The sequence below is a fragment of the Drosophila rhopaloa genome, unplaced genomic scaffold (assembly GCF_018152115.1).
Source record: "Drosophila rhopaloa isolate 14029-0021.01 unplaced genomic scaffold, ASM1815211v1 contig_178, whole genome shotgun sequence".
Lineage (NCBI taxonomy): Eukaryota > Metazoa > Arthropoda > Insecta > Diptera > Drosophilidae > Drosophila > Drosophila rhopaloa.
The window spans coordinates 9,427,440-9,440,298 of NW_025335059.1; the positions used below are offsets into that span (position 1 = coordinate 9,427,440).

At 40.1% G+C, this 12,859-nt stretch overlaps 3 protein-coding genes across 3 annotated transcripts; all 3 read right to left on the reverse strand.

Annotated features, from left to right (window-relative positions):
- Nucleotides 1-49: 49 nt before the first annotated feature.
- On the reverse strand, nt 50-4,187 carry LOC108037527 (carbonic anhydrase 2). Its single transcript, XM_044459041.1, has 6 exons — nt 4,003-4,187; nt 1,774-1,886; nt 1,618-1,708; nt 1,047-1,315; nt 832-982; nt 50-527 (listed from the first exon to the last, which is right to left on the reverse strand). Exons 1-6 carry the CDS (start codon nt 4,055-4,057, stop codon nt 271-273), a joined length of 936 nt encoding a protein of 311 aa, XP_044314976.1. The 5' UTR covers nt 4,058-4,187; the 3' UTR covers nt 50-270.
- A 2,500-nt stretch (nt 4,188-6,687) lies between these two features.
- On the reverse strand, nt 6,688-10,938 carry LOC108052002 (large neutral amino acids transporter small subunit 1). The gene is made up of 6 exons (XM_017134312.2): nt 9,945-10,938; nt 8,628-9,141; nt 8,145-8,345; nt 7,914-8,063; nt 7,345-7,522; nt 6,688-7,276 (listed from the first exon to the last, which is right to left on the reverse strand). The coding sequence occupies exons 1-6, from the start codon at nt 10,391-10,393 to the stop codon at nt 7,215-7,217; spliced, it is 1,554 nt and encodes a 517-aa protein (XP_016989801.1). The 5' UTR covers nt 10,394-10,938; the 3' UTR covers nt 6,688-7,214.
- A 118-nt stretch (nt 10,939-11,056) lies between these two features.
- Nucleotides 11,057-12,821, reverse strand: LOC108052003 (NKAP family protein CG6066). The gene is given in 2 exon segments (XM_017134313.2): nt 11,057-12,678; nt 12,680-12,821. Coding segments are annotated over 2 exon segments (1,389 nt in total). The 5' UTR covers nt 12,746-12,821; the 3' UTR covers nt 11,057-11,355.
- Between the last annotated feature and the right edge of the window lie 38 nt (nt 12,822-12,859).

The following is a 12,859-nucleotide window of genomic DNA, read 5'->3' on the forward strand; positions in this document are numbered from 1 at the left end:
CTTCTCTATGTTGACATATGTAAATGACATTAAAAAAAACAAAGCCGAATTAATTGTATTATATTTTGTAAGTATTTTATTTTGATCTAATTCAAGCACAACACTCCGTTGCTGACATTTGAAGAATTTAATTGTCTTGATTGTAGAACGTTTTTTTGTGTGTATGGTTAGACTAAATGTTAGTTTAACTTAATAAATGCTTAATTTAGAGGTATCCTAATATGGGATGGCACAGTGCTCCACATCCGGCTGCCAGTTTGAGTCAATAGATCAGTAGAACCAGTCGTACTTGAGATAGTCGCCGTCGTGCTTTAGAGCCGCAATCGAGGTGTGACGCACGTGACCGGTTCGGGCAAAGATCCTGCGATTGCCCACGGGCTGCAGGGTCCTGAAATTGTCCACCAACGCTCCATCTTGCGTATCGGACAACTGGCGGAAGCGGGATATTTGCTTGGGCGAAATCGGGATGGGATCGGGGAACAGGATCCAGGTGACGGCCTCCGAACATGGTGGCGTGGTTAGGGAACCTATGAGAAGTTAATGTATAGTATTTAGTTGAGTGACAATACAGATAAACATCACTTGTATAAATCAATTTGTTGTCACTTAACCAGTGCTGATTTATTGTCTCTAGAAACCATCACTGAATTTTAATTGTGGGCGCTCCCCTCGAGAATAACACGCAGAAAATGTTTAAGACCTCAATGATTTTAAATTAGATGATAAATCCGCATGAAAGCAATATATTCGAAAGTAAATACTTTTTAAATGTTTTTTACGCCTAAGAACCATTGGTGCACAAATATCCCAATCTAGGTCTATGGTACCTACCCTTGTAGGTGTAAAACTTGTCCACATCCACGCCAGCAATCAGCGAGGAGAGCGAGAAGGTGACGTTCAGCGTGGCCTCCTCGTTGGCATCGGCAATCAGATGCAAATGCCGATTAATAGTCACCAGGCCCTGACCCTCATCCTCGTCGAGCTGTGGGGACAACACAAATGGGTTTACAAATCATTGAAAATGAGCAAACCCCTCTTCCACTCACATTGAAGAAGAATCCCAGGACAGCGACACCGTCCGGATGATTTAGAGCCTCGCCAATGGTGGTGTACTTCTTGTTGCGGTGAACAATGTGCATCTCCATGGTGTAGCGGATGTCGTTAATGACGTGCTCGGATCCCCGGTTGTTCTTGTCGCCCCAGTGGAAGTGCAGGCCCTCCAATTCAAACTCGCCGGGCAACTTGGCGCCCCGGACGTAGGGCAGAAAATCCTCGCCCACCTCAGTCACGTTGACCTTGGGTATGGTAATGGAAACTGCAAGGTAGAAAATCAATCAGCACTAATATTTCACTGAGAAATATATCTACGTAGAAATCTTACAACGGGAGTGTTAATAGTTTTTTTTATTAGTAACTGTATAATAATAAAATTATACGATTTTTGAAGATATTATTTATTAATGTGAAAATTAAACTTAAATAATGAATATTTATACAAAGTAAATTCCAAATGTACCTTTTATTAAAAACATTATTTTATATATTTTTTAGAATTATTAAATTCATAAAGGAGTAATAATTTGTTATCGTGTTATGAGTATCCCCTTAGAGTCTTACCCGTGTGTCCGTTGTTAACCATTTTAAGCGGATAGGGCAGGAGGTTGTGATAGCCAATCATGTCCACCGCCGGCATATGTACGGGTATCGTCTAAACATGAACAAATAGGGCTAGTAATTGTGATGATTAACTGGGTCCAAAGTTCGAACTCTTACCCGGCTGGTGGTGATGGCGATGGGGGATTGGGTCTTCCCCGCACAGTGACCATGGTGGCGGGCCCAGCGGCGCTGGTTGGGCTCAGAGTAGCCGAAGACATGGCTGCTGACAGCTGAAAGAGGTAGTTGTTTTTAAGTAAGACGATTCTTGAGTATATTTTTGACCTTGAATAATTTTTACCGAAGCAAATTACACTTAAGGGCAGAACAAGCGTTACATGCCTATAAAGCGATTCTTTCCCAAACGAGTTTGAAATTTATGCAAAGTTTAACTTTTTCAAATTGAAATGTTTTCATTTGAATTGGCAAAATTGCATAATAAGAAAAGTTATTATTAATATAATCGAACATAAATTATTTAAATATGCTTAATTAGGTTAATTAGACAGATTTAAAGGCATTTGGTTTCCAGATTTGTTAATCCCATTAAATCAAACCATATGGCTTATGTATGCCGCCATTCCGCAATAAGGCCGCAATCAATTTGCCGCTGCAATGCTCTCTTAGTCCTTAATCGGACAAAATGATTAAAGTGTTTTTCTATTTGCAGACACCCCGTCACCTACACCCACAATCTGCGATCTTGAATCCACGATTGATGAGTGATCACGTGCCCGTGTTATTCACCCCCTCACTTGACCTTCTCCCGATTTTCCGGGGCTATCTGTGACATATACGAGCACTTGTGAATTCCGGCATAATAAATGGGGCTGCGAACAAATATTTAAGGCTTCTTTCTTTTTTTAGTCAATGGCTGGACAAATAAATAACTAACTGGGTAAACAGGCTTCTCGGGAAAGCTCCGGAGAGTGCGAACGTCAAGGGCACGTTCGAGCCAATAATTAGATATCGCCGCGATTGATATTGATAGAGATCCAGATAATGGCGCGAGCAAACAGTTTTCATTATTTTCCACCGCGATTGAAAGCTGGCAGCAAATTCCATGGAATCTTTTGCAAGGCGAAAGGAAATACTTATTTAAAGGCTAATTTGCATGTGATTGGTGATAATTTCAGTTTGAAGAGCTCGCTACGAATTAACATATCATATGACACGGTTTTCCATTGTGTGGGGATAGTCTACACAGGTGCTCGATAAAGCACATATTTGTGTGTGCACCACTCGCCGATTGATGAATTAGTTTAATTAAGTATTTATTTGTAATAACATATATATACTTTTATTGAATTCAGACCCGGCTATCAAAGACTTATTAGATAATAAATTAGTTAAAATTAGTAGTATTTGTCAGGTATGGCCATTTGATATTATGTCATCCACTTTGTATATTATAAACATATTACTTTGACTATTTATTTGCATTGGTTTGTTGTAAGCGAGCCAGCCAAAGGAAGTTAAATCATTTAAGCACGGAGTAATTAAGAAAATAAATAAATATGTCACAGTCTTAAAGTGTAGATTACAGATGTTCGTTTAGCATGTAAATAATATTTATAGAGCTTCTCCGAAGATAACTGTTTTCATTTTGTGAAGGGTTTTAATTGCTAATGCCTGGCAAAATTATAAAGCCTTAACAACTTCCCGTCAAGTCCAGCAATACATCTAAATCAATCGGTGGCCAATAAAATGTATTAATTGACAGTTTCAAGTGGAATAAACACCATTAAACTGGTCAAAATTAGTTTCGTGAAGTGTGTACTTATGACTGCTAATGCCAAGATCCCCCCAATATCAGGTATTGGCATTTCGTAACAGATACGAATAGTCATACGCGTTTCAAGAAGAACCACTGCACAGAGAAAAACTAAATGTTTAATGAGTTAAAGCTAACATGCTTTAAATTATTATTTTCAAGTTTACATATTAAATGTAAAAAGACTAAAAAAGCTTAAACTTTAAATGTTTGGCTGTCATATCTTACGCAATTTAAAATAAAAAAAATAAAAAATTTATAAACTTGATATTTTGAGAAACTATTTAAATTATTTAATAATATTATAAACTAAAAAAGGGAATATATAAATAGAATTGGCATTTCAAAATATGGTATTCAGATAGTTTTATTTCACAAGAGAAACATTTTTTTCAGTATGTGGATTGCAAGAACACCGTGGGGTATGACTAGCCATTAAGACGTAGTCAGAAGCACTTCACGCGAAAAGATATCGATTTATGGCTATTTTGGGCTTCACAATATTTTTAGCTTCAACTTGAACACTGACAAATACGAATGAGTCACAGGACTACGTAGAAATGGCAGGTAATTACCTTGCGACCAGCAGATCACCAAGAACGAAGCCTCGAAGAAAGTGGCCAACTTCATTGTGGATTTCCTAATGATCGGTGTTCCAAGTTCTTGATTCCTGACGAGCGGCTATAGCACCTTCCGATCGGATGACGGATTCTAGACTGCGCGGACGTTTCGCTGGCGGAGCACCTTCACAACTTCCTCAGCGGGCAGTCAACGAACTACTTGAAAATTCGAAAGCTGAAATCCCCGCCCGAAGCGCGTGCACCGCTCACACAGATAGGTACTCACACCAGCGAAAAAGAGTCGCGCGAACAGCCGACGATCGATCGATCGTTGGGAATTCGGTGGGGAAGGGGGTATTGAGGATCGGTACATAGTGCACAACCACCCCACTAAGTATCCCCACTTAGCGAAATTGAGTTTCAACTTGCGAAATGCTAGCCTACTGCTGCACCACCCTGCGTATACTTAACGCACAACACACTGCGTATACTTAACGTCACGGAAACTCAATCACACCGCCCAGCCCAAAAAAAATTAAAAGGGCGTCATTATGTCGATCAATGTGAGCCAAAATCAAAGGGTAAAACTCGTCATAATTCGCACCTAATGCCGCCTTCGATCATTTATGATAATATTTTGTTTTGCATACAATTTACCGATTTATTTGTTTGTTTTCGGCCAGTCAGTTGGCGTTACTAAGCCAACGAGTCGCGACAACGTCATGCCGAAAGTCGCTAATTAAAAGCGGAGTCCTCAAAAAAACGAAGCGATCGAACGCTACCGAGGCGAAACGGAATATTCATTGAGCGATTTTCGCACGTTTTACAGTTTTAGGCCGGGGAATCGGAGCGTTTTTCAGTTTTTATTACCCGATCTCTGCCGTTTTTTGTGCGTTCTGTAACGTTGTCACTACACATGTATGGGCAGTTCGTGATCCACATGTGGGAATGTGGCAATTGTAAATATATAGAGGGCATTCTGATATCTATTTATATCTTTATGGTGGGTATTGAGCAGGCACACGAACTCAGATATTTGCAATTAAATTGTCCAGACACACCAGATACCAGACATTCAAATGCCAAGGCTTAGAATGGGTTTTAGTTGTCAGGGTCCCGTCATTAATGCCTGAAAAAGGTGACATATTTTCTTTGTAAGCTAATAGATCTGAATACATATATACAGCAATTCAAAAAATCGCTTTCCTCGTCCTTTTTTTGTTAAAAAAAATATATTACCCATTTAATAACTCAACCCTTTAAAAAAATTAAGTTGTTAGACTTATCATTTGTAATTTGTACATCATAACTACTCATTTTTAAAAAAAGGACCATATTTATTTAAAATTTTTTTTTGGCGATTGTATTCGTTCATTAAGGCTATGAAATTCTTTACCAAATATTGCAATTGTTTTCCTAATACATTGGAAATTTATAAGGCTGATTTTTTAATGTTGGTTTTATAAATATTTTAGTTCATCTTTTTATAATAAATTGATTTTTTATAATTTATGTTTTTTTAGCCAAGAAAAATACACCTATTATCAATCAATCCAATTTAATTCAGTTAATCTAGTTTTGCAAATATTTCAGTAACCGGTTGTTTTCGGTCCGCTCAGCTTAGTAATTAGCTGGATTTCCCATTGCTAATTTTATTGTTTGCGCACGATTGTGAAGACCTCAAAATATTGCCCAAAAGGTGTCAATAGATGTTAGTTTGTCAGAGAGTAATCGCATGATTATCACATGGGCAGCTTTGATCAAAAGGAACTCATCTCCGTTTGAAACCGATTCGTTTAATCTAGCATGCAATTGATTATGCAAACGTCAACCTCTTTTTCAGCAGCAGAATATCTCAATATTTGCTAGATAACGCCTCCGAATCGATCACTAAGTAAACTGTCCGCATCGATCAATAAATGTGGAATAGTTCGTCAAGAGCGAAATATGGCTTCTTTTGTGGCGAAACTCACGTGCCAGCAATTAGCATCCGTTTAGCAAGTTGTTGTTTATCCTATCCCTAATTGTTGAAATAGCATTCGTCTAAGATCACTAATAAAGCAGTTACAGCCCAAGATCGGGAGCCTCCCATCGCACTTATGATGCCCGACCAGTCGCAATAACTCAATTATTTGGCCATAATAAAAAACATCAAATCGAATTGAGGCGATTTTACGAGCGATCTGGTAACTAGACGTACTCCCTGCATATAAATACTTAAAAAGACATTAAACGAGACGCCGAATACGGCGCATACAAATCAGTCTACTACTCTCGCCCAGTTTTCGCGTAGATATAGATGGGCGCACCTGCGAACCGTGTAGCGAATCCCAGATATGCGCTACAGTTTTATCAATTAAAAACACCTAGACGCGAGTACGGATCCGCGCGGAATACTCTATCAATGATCGAATATAGCGCTGGCGTCATTCTTCGAACCTCCTATTGTCCGAAATGTCAAAGGCGGCGACAGGCGGCGATTTATTTTTGGCAAAAATCGCGACTTCTCCGTCATGAATGGCTTAAAATAGACCCATTATTTATTAGCCCTAATTGATTAGCGGAGGCATCGAGTCGTAGAGGCTTAGATCCCACGCAATGCTCAATCAATTCAACCTTATCAATTGTTTTGCTTTATCTTTTGCAAACATCTCATTGCATACTTTTGCGGCGAGCACCTAAAATACTGAAAAAAGCTCGTTAAAACGTACAAAAATCTTTATTACAAAATTTCAATGCACTTAGTTAGCTAAATGAGGGACAAAAACAATGTAATAACTGAATTTTTAAACAATAAGCAACAAAAGAGGGTAATATGGCAAATATCGAACTGAATATCGCAACTTTGGCAAACAGTTTTTGGCTTACTTTGGTATAGAATTTAAAAAATAAGTGCAGAATAAATGCTAAGCTCTAAATCAAAACTAAACTACTATTCGAAGAGTTTGCACTTTAGGTAAACGTAGTTTGTCATGGTTTATAAATATAGATATATGAAATAGTATTGACATCGTGTTCCAGTTCTTGTGATGTAGAGGTCTTGCTTTTCGCTTTTTATAAATATTTTTTCTGTTTTTGGTATTCAGGTTCAACAAGTCAAAGTTCTCCTCCTCAAGCGGTCACATAGGAAACAGATTGACAATTGAAAGTCCAAAATGCTGCTGATTTCGGTAACTCGTCAAGTGCTGTTTCGACTATATCCATTTTTGGTTTAACAAGGAGGCAGTTTAGTCCTGCTTCTCCTCTTTTGCAGACATAAAGAGTTTCTGGCAAGTGAAGGTCAACGAGTCTAGAAGGGAAAACCATATAAATGTCGGACAATGCCACACATAAGGGTTAATATGAAGGAATACTCACCAATCGTGCGCTGCACCCATTTCGGCTTATTCTTCCACACGACACCCACATAGTAGAAAGGTATGCCAATTAGGGTGATTAATACCCCCATACCTACCTCGTAGGGCGCCACATAAATGGGCACGACGACTAGAAAGGCGCACACGATGACAAATAAGGCGGGTATCCACAAAGCGACCTGTCACAGCAATAACAATAGATTATAGTAAATAATATGCATTTGGTTCAGTGTTGCTAAATAAAGGTTTAATTTAATAGCCAAAACTATTTCACATTTAAAATAAAAAAAAATATTTGAAGCAGTTAAAAAAAATAGCTTATATATTTTTTGAATTTTAAGGAACAAAAGATATTACTATATATAATAGAAGGGATTTAATTTGTGGCCTTGGGTTTAATTCTACATAAATTATTAAGAACCTTTCAGTTTTAGTAGGTACAAATATTTATATAAAATCGACCACAACAAAAATTTTAGAGTTTTTATGACTTTAATTGTTGAAAGGTTGATTTTGCTAAAAACGAATTAGCTAAACCTAGATCGGCAGCACTGATTACTCTAAACTCACTTTAATTGGGCGCTCCATGCAGGGACGGGTGTATCGGAAATATAAAACCGCTGACACGGACAACATTATAAAGAAAGATTCCACAATGCTAGCGTAGGTGATCAGCACATACACATCGCTCACCACCAGCATCACAATGGAGAGAAAGCACTGTCGAGAGGGACACAACCATATCAATTAGGGATTAATTACATAATATCATTTGTGTGCTAATTGAGGGGCGCAGCTCACCAGAAAAACGAGCGACGGTAGCGGCGTGTAGCTCTTTACGCTGATGTGCGACAATATCGCCGGCATGTGTCCGTTGCGGGCACCCACAAAGCAAATCCGGGAGGAGGTCATGATGTGGACGGACAGGCCGCCAAAGGCAGAGATGGCCACCATGACTGGTATAACGAATGAAAAGGCGCCAAGAATCTTATCGCCGAATGTCTGTGGAGAGAGAACAATTAAAATCGTTTGAAAAACCGTTCTGGTTTAATAGTTGCCTTTTCCGATCAAATAAATTAACTTTTCTAGAGAACTTGCAAATTGCGATCGTAAACTGGAAATAAATAATAGGTAATACTAAAAAGTAAAATCCTTTTTTAATTGATATTTTATAGAAATTTTATGTTTTGAGAACGAAACATAAAAACAAAAAAGTGATTTTTTAAAAATTTTTAATCTCGATTCCCTCACAATCTGATCGGAACAGGGTCGCTCAATTCTTACCACAGCGATGGCATTGGAGGCGATCATCTCGGATGGCGACAACACGGCCAGATAAGCCACGTTAGCCAGCACATAAATGCCGGTGACCAGCGGCAGTGAGATGTAAATGGCACGCGGCAGATTGCGATAGGGATCCCGCAGTTCCTCCGTCATAAAGTTCAAATAATTCCAACCGGCATACGAAAAGATCCCGGAGTAAAAGGCGACCGACATCTTGCCGGGATCAGTCTCAGTACTATCGAAGGGTCTTGTGAAGTTCTCCACATTGCCCATTAGCATCCAAACCAGGCCGACGATGATGATCATCACTAAGGCAGCGATCTTCGTGAACATAATTATGTTCTGCATCTTGGTGGTCACCTTCATGTAGTACGAATTTAGGTAGGTGAGGAAGCAGATGGTTATAGCCGCCAGCAATTGCAGGGCTATTTTCGGAATGTGACAGGCTCCGCCGAAAAAGGGTTCCAGCACATAGGAGGCAAAGGTCAGGCCCATAATGGCATTAGTCGTGGGTCTGCAAGAGATAAGAACACATAATCAGTGGAAAATTTACGCAGACTGCATTAAGGCATATGTACATATGTACACTGATAATCTCCGCATGCAAAAGTGGAAAAGCAGATATTTGCGCTTATCGCCGATCCTAAATGGCGAAAATAGCAGCAAATAAAACGGTCAATAAATTAATGTATACGGTGTAGATTACGTGATAAGTTCGGTTTTTACTTTCTATATAATATAAAACCGATGGCCTAAACCTTGAAAAACCTGCTACATTCACACCAATCTGAAGTAATTTCTGCTTTCTAGTCTTATCTAGGACAGCTTTTGAACTTGACCCTGTCTGAAAATAATGTTCAGTACCTAGAATCGAGGTATTACCACACGTTTCTGAAATACTTCAGTTATTATATGAAAACCATTTTTTTAGGTATAATTAAGTTTATAATCAATAATAATAATAATAAAAATTATAATCAATAATAATAATACAAATTAAAATCAATTCTTTACTATATTATTTGATTCACATGATTTAATACACAAGATTTAAGTTTTATTTCATTTCTTTCTATAAGTTACTAAAATTTTAAAATCCTGACTCGAACCAATTTTAAGTAAAAAGTTTCAAACATCAGTTATCAGTAGATCAGATATTAGATAGGTAATTAAAAATCGATTTATAAAGGTAATTTGCTACTAATTTTACTTTTTTGAAAACAAAAAATGTAAATAAGGAAAGTTTACTGTCACAATATACATACACAAATATTTAAACAATACATTCATAATGTTCATAACCCTAGTAAAACTCACACAAATATCATCATGGCATCCCAGAGATATAGAAACGCCGGCAGCGATCCGTATGCCTCGAAGATATAGGCGTAATCCCCGCCAGACTTGGGTATGGCGGTACCTAGTTCCGCATAGCAAAGAGCTCCTATCATGGACAGTAGGCCGCACAAAATCCAGATGACCAGCGAAGCGCCCACGGACTCCACTTCGCGAATAACGCCTTTCGGGGATACGAAGATTCCTGAGCCAAAGATAATACCCAGGATGATGGCCACGCCTTCGAGAAGGCCCAGTTGTTTTTTGATAGCCACCCTACTGCTATCGGACTCGGCGGACCCTTCTCGACCTTGAGATTTTTCGGGGGGATTAGTTTCAGGTTGGGCTATGCTGGAGGGCGGATTTCCAGAACTGGGGGTCAGAAGCACCATTTCACTCGAGGGCGACTGCAGTTCATCGATGGCGGGCATGGTGGCTATTTAGTGTTATATCCAGGAATTGTAGTATTATTATCCCGCAGCTCTGTGACACAATCTTCGCACGCGACGTCTGAAAACGAACTGTAGCTGTTTCTTCGGCCGTTGTCCCGTTAATTGATTAAACGAAGCAATGTGTTTGTGGGTGTGCCGTGCTTTCGTGGGTGTATGTTTATCAATGTATTTTTCAATTGTATTTGGCTTATCTCCTTCTTCTTCTTCCTCCTCTTCTTCTTTCCTGCCGGTTAGCCTTAGTTTGTTTTGCTCCGCTCTTCGCCAGCTACTGTCTCACTCGCACCAACACCCTCCGCAGATGATTTTTTTCGCACATCCAACTCGCGATTTAAACGAAAATTTACACTCTGTCGCGCGGAATTCGGTTAATGGGTCTGGTAAATAAGTGCAGACATCGAGTCAACCGGCGAATTATGCAAACTTTGCGGTTTAATTGTGGAATTGGCACAGTTTTGGTCAAAGGTTTTTCAACCCCACGTTTTCTCGAGCATCTCGGCAGTGTGACCAAGTGCTGGATTACTATGAATGCCAAATATCGCTGGCGCACTTTTATGCAGGGTACAGGGTGTCCATTTCTAAAATTGTAAAACAAAAAATCAATTTTTATTCCCTAACACTATTCTAATAACATTTTCAAAAATATATTTTATAAGTATACTTTTATTTGATATGTGGAATTTTTTTCTGGATATATAAAAAACCTTATGCATCGGTGATAACAAAATCGGTATGTACGATTCATTTACACGGAAATTAAATTGGTATACACATTTTTTTAAGTTTAATTGGTTTCTACAATTTTTAATTATTCCATTTATTAATATGTTTACAAGATCATGAAGTATTAATGATTCGTTGGCCTTAGTTTCCTTTGAATGTGGGTTTGATTTATATTCAAAAAAGTCTTAAACTCGTTTCTACAAATCCAACAAATGGCTCGTCTACTTCTTGTCCTTGGCCTGCAGCTTGGAGTGGATCATGTCCTTGAACTGCGACAGGATTTTGTTCTCTCGCTTCTGTCGCTCCTCCTTGCTAAACATGGCCAGTGCCCTCTTTTCGTCAGCGGAGTACAGCTGGTTCTCCTTGCGGATGCGCACGGCCTCCATGCGGCGATGCCTACTGCCGCTCATCACATAGCCGACGGACTCAAAGTTGGCGATCTCATCGGAGGTCAAGCCGATCTCGCCACGGCGAGGAATCCTCTTGCCCTCGGCGATGTAGGCAGCCATGGCGGCACCTTCTCCAGGCAGCAAAGCCTTGCCGAAATCTTTTTGATTCAGGCTGCCGCCAGTTCGCAGCGATGGGCCCACATCCTCGTCATTGTGGGATGCGCTATCCCTCGTCTTTGACCTGCTACCACTAGATGTTGAGCCCTTCTTGGACTTCTCCGCCTCAGATTTTCTTTTCTTTTTCTTCTTTTTTGACTTTTTATCCTTTTTGCTCGCTGAAGACTTTTTCTTTTTGGATTTCTTGATGCCCTCGGCGGTCTTTTCCAACCAAACATCTTTCTCGTCGGACTCATTTTCACTTTCAAAGCTGGAACTTAAGCTGCTGGATTCATCGCTGCTGTCCTCGCTACTAGACGAACTGGAAGAGAAGTCCTCCGAGGAGCTAGACTCCTTCTTGCTCTTTTTCTTCTTGGATTTCTTAGACTTTTTCTTGGATTTCTTGTCCGACTTTTTGTGTTTGTTTTTACCTTTTTTCCTTTTCTTTTTGGGTCCTATGTAGGAACCCTTAACCAGCTCCACGTCATCGCTTTCTGGCCGAGATGGGCTCTTGCCCCAGACATCTGGCACGCCCTCTTCGCCGATGCGCACCCTTTGGTTCCTGCGGGCATTTACCGCCTTGAAATCGCCTTTCGGCTGGTGGTTAGAGGCTCCTCGACCCCGATGCTGTGATCTTGTCGATGGTTCAGCTGGGTCATTAATGAAACTGCCCTCGGGAGCCCTTCCTCGGAAAGGATTCTGCCGCCTGTCGTTGTTTTCGTGGAAACGATCGTTAGGCCAGCGCTCCACGGATTTTGGTCGGGATTTGCGGTTTCTGGAAGGGCTTCTAGAAGAACTGGAACTGCCACTGCTGGTGCTTGAGCTGCTAGAGGACGAGGAACGGGTTCTCCGACGACGGGGCACTGCATCCTTTTCCCTGGAGCGGCGGGAGCTGCGATTTGAGGTCCTTTCCCTGTGGAGCTCTCTGTCTCGTTCCCTCTCCCGGGAAACCGATCGACGGTGCTGCGATTTGTGGTTTGTCCTTCTTTCCGAGCGGGAATCGATCTCCGGAATCGGATCTGCGGCGCACCCTTTGTCTGCTGCGACTCCTGCTGCGTGGGCGCATGTCGAAAATATAATTTTTTAACAATTTCACCGGAAAATGCAAAACAAATTAGGGGTGAACAAAATACAATAGATTAATAATGCGATAGAGACCCAAACATCGATAGGCAACAGC